The 9022-nt window shown below is 34.4% G+C and overlaps 1 protein-coding gene across 1 annotated transcript; it reads left to right on the top strand.

Annotated features, from left to right (window-relative positions):
* Positions 1 to 1264: 1264 nt before the first annotated feature.
* LOC102805629 (E3 ubiquitin-protein ligase TRIM71-like) lies at positions 1265 to 3635 on the top strand. The gene has a single exon (XM_006822864.3). The coding sequence runs from the start codon at positions 1267 to 1269 to the stop codon at positions 3451 to 3453; it is 2187 nt and encodes a 728-aa protein (XP_006822927.2). The 5' UTR covers positions 1265 to 1266; the 3' UTR covers positions 3454 to 3635.
* The last annotated feature ends 5387 nt before the right edge of the window (positions 3636 to 9022 follow it).

Here is a 9022-nt window from a genome sequence, read left to right as displayed (position 1 = left end):
CCTGGATTCAGGCCCAGATCCCGGTTTAGATTCCAGCCTGGATTCAGGTCCAGATTCCGGTTTAGATTCCAGCCTGGATTCAGGTCCAGATTCCGGTTTAGATTCCAGCCTGGATTCAGGTCCAGATTCCAGCCTGGATTCAGGTCCAGATTCCAGTTTAGATTCCTGCCTTAAAATCAGGTCCAGATTCCGGTTTAGATTCCAGCCTGAATTCAGGTCCAGATTCCGGTTTAGATTCCAGCCTGGATTCAAGTATCAAAGCATTCAGGCTTGTAGTTTTCAAGAAGAAGTCGAAAAAGTAAAACATTGACACGAACGACGACGGACAATCACTCATATGATAAGCTCCGCTTGACAAAGTCGACAGAGGAGCTAGTATAGTAATAAAACTGAATAAAAAACTTGCAGTATATTTAACTACAAAATGTAAAACTATATACAAAAATACAAAACTATAGAAAGGCTGGGTGCTGCTCCTTTATTAGTGGGTACCAAGATCACACAAAGCTAAGGTCACACAAGGTCAAGGACTTCCTGCTAAGCCAAAATGAAGAGGGTGGTCATGGATAATGGCTGTCATGCCCTGGAATGGAAGACAGAATGAAAGGGCATTGAAAAATGAAGTGATCAAAGAAAACCCCATGACACTAAATACAGTGAATAATTAAAAATAACATACATCCAAATCTATAATTAAGCACTTTTAAAACAAAATATTGTGATGTGATAAAGTGCCCATCGTATTCAATAGGTTGAAATACCTATAAACGACCTTAAATGTGGGTCAAACAGGGTCAACTTTAACAAAGTTACATGATATCATGTGTTTGGCATAAATCCAAGGGTTGAATACAATTGTATGTATACAAAAGAACCCTTAGGCTGACAATGATTTGAAAAGCAGTAAAACCAGCTTGTTATGCAGCCATTGTAAACAGCAATAAGGAAATGCATATATTATATTGTTAATTTTCGCTTTCCTGGAGAGCACTACTAACAGTTTCTTCCGCCATTTAATATGGCTGCATTCAACATTTCCCTCTGAAATGAAATTAATTAGGATTTTCTTGGCTGTTCTATCTATTTGGAAATCTACAAGAATTAAAAGTCACATGACACTGAGTCTACAGAAGACCCCTTAAGTTGACAGTGATTTGAAAAGCATTGAACCCATGCAGCCATTGTGAATACCAATAACGAGGAAAATACATATTATGAATTTTCACTATGCTAGGGAGTAAAATCAATACAACGAATGTTACTACAATGGCTATGGCTGCATCCAACAAGTCTCTCCTAGACGAAGTTACTGAGGATTTCCTCAGCTGTTCCATCTGTTTGGAGATCTACAAAAATCCTAAAGTTCTACCATGTCTTCATACATTCTGTCAGCAATGTTTGGTAACTTTTAAGGCTAAATCTGGGGGTGTTTTGAAGTGTGCAACATGTAGAATTCGGTGTGACACACCCATCCAGGATCTGAAGTCTAATTTCTTTTTAACAAGCCTACTTGACACATTCCAGAGACAGAGACAGCTGAGTACTGACCATCCACCAGTGTGTGAAACATGTCAAGAGAAGACAGCAACTCACAGGTGTGTAGATTGCCCTCAGTTTTGCTGTGATGCATGTGTTACTGTCCATGAACGCATTCCAGCACTGCGTTCTCATGAAGTGCTTACAATTGACAAGTACAGAGAGATACAATCTAGGGGTCATCTAAAGGTACAGTCCAAAGTTTTCTGCAGTGTACATAAAGAAAGCCAGCTGAAATTTTACTGTGACACTTGTCAAGTACCTGTATGTGTTGAGTGCACCATAGTTGAACACAGAGTTCCTGAACACGTACATAGAAACTTACAGGAGGTAGCAGATGAGTATAAAACACAACTGAAGGAAATGTTAGGACAGTTAAAAGTGAAAGAGAAGCAAGTGAAGGAAGAAAAAACAGCAGCTGAATCTACAAGAGAAGAAATCAGAAAACAGTGTGAGGCAGAGAAAGAGAAAGTTAAGAGAAAGGCAAAGGAAGTGATAGAGAGAGTAAAGAGAGAAGAAAAGATGCTGATAGATGCCTTGGATGAAAATGCTAGGATGGGACTGAAAGATGCAACAATGAATATCAATGAGTGGGAATTTCACCATGGCAACATAGTCAGCACACATCATTATCTAGAAACACTGGTGCATCATGGGAATTCTGTACACCTACTATCTACCAAGCCAGAAACTACAAAGCGCATAAAAGAGATGGTTGCTATGGAAACAATACCACCAATCAGTCATGATATCATTGAGTTCCAGTCCAGTAGTGACTTTGCTGCACATGCATTGATAGGAGGGATCAAATCTGATGTCTGTCCATCCAAATGTACAGTTGAAAACATTCCAGAACAACTTGTGAAAGGTGTACCTGTCAAACTGCTCATCACAACCAGAGATTCCAAAGGAAAACAAATCATTCCCCGTCAAGATGTTCAGGTGAAAACAAAGACCCCTGGTGCATCATGGGAAAACATTGACATTACAGACAATAACAATGGGACATATCATGTGATGATAACAGGAAAGACGGAAGGAAAACATCAAGTTGCCATGACGATTGGTAACCAACATATACTAGGATCACCATTCCATATTCCAGTTATCACACGATTAGTACAGACAGTGGGAAACGCAGGAAGTGAAGGACAGCTCAGCAATCCTGTGGGAATAACCATAAATAAACATGGTGACTTTGTCACAGCTGATACCAGAAACAATAGAGTGACTATACATGACAGAGATGGAAATTACAAACAATCATTTACATTCACTGGTCAGTTTGCAAAGCCATTCACACCATGGGATGTAGCAATATCAGATGATAATGAATACTTTATGACAGATATAAATAACAAACAAGTAGTTGTGAGTGATGAATACGGAAAGTTGATTAGAAAGTTTGGAAGTTCTGAAATTGATAGTCCACGTGGAATTGCAATTAATCCTGTTACTAAGAATGTGTATGTGAGTGAGTATTATAAGCATTGTATTAGAAAGCATACCCAGGGTGGTGTGTATATTAAGTCATTTGGGAAAAGTGGAAATGAGCAAGGAGAGTTCAATATACCTTACTTGTTAGCTATTAACAGTAAAGGGATCGTATATGTGCCAGATTGTTGGAACCACCGTATTCAGGTATTCAATTCTGATGACCAGTTTATGTTTGAATTCTCTTCCACTGGTGTCAGTAGAATGAGTTATCCCAAGGGAGTGGCTGTAGATAAGAATGATTATGTATATGTAAGCAGTAATCATAAAGTCACTAAGCATGACAGCAATGGTCAGTTTATTTGCAGGATTGATAGTGACAAGGATGGACTGAGGAATCCCTATGGTGTAGCAGTGTGTAATGATGGTAGAATAGCTGTAGCGGATTACAGCAATAAATGCATCAAAGTGTTTGTAGAGTGAAGCTAATTTTAAAGTTGGAGTAAATTGGAATCTACTGCCAACAAAGAAGATTCACACTAGATGTACTAACAATTCAAGGGTAAATAAAAGTAAGGGTGGGTAACATTCTGAGAGATGACATTCAAATCTTGTGATATGAAGTATTAAATACACAGTGAGAAGTGTTTGTATGTGATGCAAAACACAGTGAGAAGTTTTTCTCTGTATATGAAACACCACATGAATTCATATGATGTGATGTAATACACAGTGAGAAGTGTTTGTATGTGAAACATCATATGAATTCATATGATGTGATGTAATACACAGCGAGAAGTATTTCTCTGTATATGAAACACCACATTAATTCATATGTGATGTAAAACACAGAGAGAAGTTTTTCTCTGTATATGAAACACCATATGAATCCATATGATGTGATGTAATACACACAGTGAGAAATGTTTCTCTGTATATGATACACCATATGAATCCATATGATGTGATGTAATACACAGTGAGAAGTGTTTGTATGTGAAATACCACATGAATTCATATGATGTGATGTAATACACAGTGAGAAGTGTTTGTATGTGAAACACCATATGAATTCATATGTGATGTAATACACAGTGAGAAGTATTTCTCTGTATATGAAACACCACATGAATTCATATGATGTGATGTAATACACACAGTGAGAAATGTTTTTCTGTATATGAAACACCACATGAATTCATATGTGATGTAATACACACAATGAGAAATGTTTTTCTGTATATGAAACACCACATGAATTCATATAATGTGATGTAATACACACAGTGAGAAATGTTTTTCTGTATATGAAACACCACATGAATTCATATAATGTGATGTAATACACACAGTGAGAAGTGTTTCTCTGTATATGAAATACCACATGAATTCATATGATGTGATGTAATACACACAGTGAGAAGTGTTTCTCTGTATGTGAAACACCACATGAATTCATATGTGATGTAATACACAGTGAGAAGTGTTTCTCTGCATATGAAACCACATGAATTCATATGATGTGATGTAATACACAGTGAGAAATGTTTCTCTGTAAATGAAACACCACATTAATTCATATGTGATGTAATACACACAGTGAGAAGTATTTCTCTGTATATGAAACACCACATGAATTCATATGATGTGATGTAATACAAACAGTGATAAGCATTTCTCTGTATATGAAACACCACATGAATTCATATGATGTGATTGTTTAAATATATTTTGTTACATTTCACACCAATCTTAGCAGAAGCAATAAGGAACCAACCAGTACAGAGCTAATGAAACCACAATGTTGGTTGCCGAGGGAAATACATAAAAATATAGTCCATGAATTAGGACCTGTTGGATTAATACAGTGTATATGAATTGATCAGGTCCTGTTTAATTATACTTACCACATTATTAATGATATGATGTAAACACTGTATCCCAAGAATTTTATTTTCAATCTAAAAAAAAATGCAAAATCAGAAAAGTATTAATTACACATGTAACGAAATAAAGAAAAGAAATTAATTTAAACAATCAATAAATTAAGCTTGTCAGTTTTCTGTTGCTCATCTATGTCATCTGTACATTGAGATCCCCCCCCCCCCATGCTGTCTGATGTGTGTACGAAAAGCCCCCTGGTGATTAAAAAAAACATCAGAGGCAAAAGTACCATATTTGCTCTATTAGCAATGCACCCCGAATGAGGGCAAAGCCCTAAATTATTTTGGTTACAACAAACTCATACCCATCACACTTGTTCACAACAGGTCATTTATTGCATGCACTTCTAATACAACAAATATGGTAGTTCAGGAATATTTTAAACACATTTTGAACAGAAATATGGTTTCTACAATTTACCTGATAGTCATCAAGAAACAGCAATGCTGGTGGAAATATTCCATCTAAATAATCACCAAGATAGGGATGCTAAAAAGACAACAAGAATTGTCAGTGAGATAGAGAGTCATCCAGGAACAGCAATTCTGTTGGAAATATTCGATCTGAAAGTCACTAAGATAGGGATGCTCAATGGGAAGAAGAATTGTCAGTGAGTTAGGCGAAGAAAGATCACAAGTAATGGTGTTTCCATGGAAATGACAAAGCATGTTTGTGATAATGGATTTCTACACTGATAATTCAAAAATTTTGTATTCTAAAACACTTCAATGTGGTTGAAATTTTGGATGATTGCCAAGATGGTCAAACCCAATAGCTCTAAAAACTTATGCATGACCCCTAAAGGTCACACATCCTGGCATTTTATGGGGTATTGTTGTCCAATATTTTCAACTGTTTTTGAACTTTCAAACAATCACAACTACTTGCATTATAGAAAGAAATAGTTGAGAAACTCACTTTGATAGTGAATCTATACCCCCAGACATACCAGGATGTGTGACCTTTTGGGGATCGTCCCTTTAAAATTTGTGGCACAAAATTTTGCAACTTTTTGCATTTTTCTACAATTTTTGTTAATTTTGGTCAAAATGGACATAATTTGAAACTGACTGACAAGAGCGAAGTGATAAAAAAACAGTTGTAGAAAAAAGCCCCCTCTGGTGGTGATATGTGATAAAGTTGAAAATTACCTTAACATGGAAAAGACACCATTTAAAGATGTGACGACTTGAAGGTTCTGCTTTCCAGGTGTTTCTTGTTAGATGTAGTCGTAATTTGATACGAATTCTACCAAAAATTCCTTTTTAAAAATAGCCTTCAAAATCTTCATCTTCCGCAGTTCCTCTGAACTATGCAGATCCTGAAAATCTATAAGAAAAAAATAAGTTAAATTCGAAAAAAAAATATTATTTAAAATAAATAATTTAATCTCATAAAAAAACTAAATCTAAAAAAATAGTTTAAATATTGAACAAGCAGCCCCTCAGCTGAGATAGCTCTACTGTTAGCAATGCACATTTCAATTAAAGAATTGAAGATATCATCACAAAATGAGCAAATCTGAGAGAGGTCTACTGTTAGCAATGCACATTTCAATTAAAGAATTGAAGATATCATCACAAAATGAGCAAATCTAAAAGAGGTCCACCTGTACTGCCTATATGTACAATATCAAAGAAAAAAATTTAGTAGAAAAAAATAAGTTAAATCTAAAAAAAAAAATCTAAAATGATAATTGAACTTTAATAAAAATAATTCTATAAAAAAATAAATTTAAAAAAATAGTTTAAATATATAAAAATATGATTCAAATCTGAACCCCCCCAAAAATATGACGAGAATATCACAAAGTACGTATGAAGGCAGTAGTCTTGTTACAATCTTATTATGATTTATCTATGTCCTGTTTGAAATAATAGTTGTCATTTCAAAATGTCAACAAAAAATGTTTTGAACTGTACAAACTATTGCACTCCGTACAGCGGCAATAGTTCTACATTCAACACTCAACTTTTTAACATTTTCTGACTTTGGAAATAAACATGTAATGAATATATAATCCCATCTAAGTCTAAAATAAACCCAAATAAAAGTTTGAAAGAGCGGCTCATTTTATTCTCATTCTTTTGGTGCAGTCTTTACCAAATGATTGTTGTCTTGTGGTTTCATTACTCCAGTAATGAATATATAATCCCATCTTAGTCTAAAATAAACCCAAATAAAAGTTTGAAAGAGAGGCTCATTTTATTCTCATTCTTTTGGTGCAGTCTTTACCTAATGATTGTTGTCTTATGGTTTCATTACTCCAGTAATGAATATATAATCCCATCTAAGTCTAAAATAAACCCAAATAAAAGTTTGAAAGTGCGGCTCATTTTATTCTCATTCTTTTGGTGCAGTCTTTACCAAATGATTGTTGTCTTGTGGTTTCATTACTCCAGTAATGAATATATAATCCCATCTTAGTCTAAAATAAACCCAAATAAAAGTTTGAAAGAGAGGCTCATTTTATTCTCATTCTTTTGGTGTAGTCTTTACCTAATGATTGTTGTCTTGTGGTTTCATTACTCCAGTAATGAATATATAATCCCATCTAAGTCTAAAATAAACCCAAATAAAAGTTTGAAAGAGAGGCTCATTTTATCCTCATTCTTTTGGTGCAGTCTTTACCAAATGATTGTTGTCTTGTGGTTTCATTACTCCAGTAATGAATATATAATCCCATCTTAGTCTAAAATAAACCCAAATAAAAGTTTGAAAGAGAGGCTCATTATATTCTCATTCTTTTGGTGTAGTCTTTACCTAATGATTGTTGTCTTGTTATTTCATTACTCCAGTGATGAATATATAATCCCATCTAAGTCTAAAATAAACCCAAATCAAAGTTTGAAAGAGAGGCTCATTTTATTTTCATTCTTTTGGTGCAGTCTTTACCTAATGATTGTTGTCTCGTGGTTTCATTACTCCAGTGATGAATATATAATCCCATCTAAGTCTAAAATAAACCCAAATCAAAGTTTGAAAGAGAGGCTCATTTTATTCTCATTCTTTTGGTGTAGTCTTTTACCTAATGATTGTTGTCTTGTGATTTCATTACTCCAGTGATGAATATATAATCCCATCTAAGTCTAAAATAAACCCAAATCAAAGTTTGAAAGAGAGGCTCATTTTATTTTCATTCTTTTGGTGCAGTCTTTACCTAATGATTGTTGTCTCGTGGTTTCATTACTCCAGTGATGAATATATAATCCCATCTAAGTCTAAAATAAACCCAAATCAAAGTTTGAAAGAGAGGCTCATTTTATTCTCATTCTTTTGGTGTAGTCTTTTACCTAATGATTGTTGTCTTGTGATTTCATTACTCCAGTGATGAATATATAATCCCATCTAAGTCTAAAATAAACCCAAATCAAAGTTTGAAAGAGAGGCTCATTTTATTCTCATTCTTTTGGTGTAGTCTTTTACCTAATGATTGTTGTCTTGTGATTTCATTACTCCAGTGATGAATTTCAGCATGTCTGACACTCAGTATCATAAAGTAGACAGCATTTGTACGAATAAAATTCTTATTAAAATCTAACTGTTCATCATCATCAGAAAGCGCACAAAGGTGATTGAGTCCGGAAGTAAATGTCTTGAAAACAAAGGATGCTTTATTTGGAACACGTTTCATGAGATCCTCGGTATCAACTGGGAAAGAAAAAAATATTAACATAAATTAAGAGTAACATATTTATATACCATTACCTTATAAGGTAATCATTTGCATATCTACATGCCACTACCTTATAAGGTAATCATTTGCATATCTACATACCACTACCGTTTACCTTATAAGGTAATCATTTGCATATCTACATACCACTACTGTATAAGGTAATCATTTGCATATCTACATGCAACTAATTTATCAGGTAATCATTTGCATATTTACATACCACTACCTTATATGGTAATCATTTGCATATCTACATACCACTACCGTATAAGGTAATCATTTGCATATCTACATACCACTACCTTATAAGGTAATCATTTGCATATCTACATACCACTACCTTATAAGGTAATCATTTGCATATCTACATATCACTACCTTATAAGGTAATCATTTGCTTATCTACATACCACTACCGTATAAGGTAAT

Source organism: Saccoglossus kowalevskii, chromosome 20 (assembly GCF_978046115.1).
Source record: "Saccoglossus kowalevskii chromosome 20, keSacKowa6.1, whole genome shotgun sequence".
NCBI lineage: Eukaryota > Metazoa > Hemichordata > Enteropneusta > Harrimaniidae > Saccoglossus > Saccoglossus kowalevskii.
The sequence above is the reverse complement of the archived record's forward strand: the minus strand, read 5'-3'. Positions and strand labels throughout refer to the sequence as shown.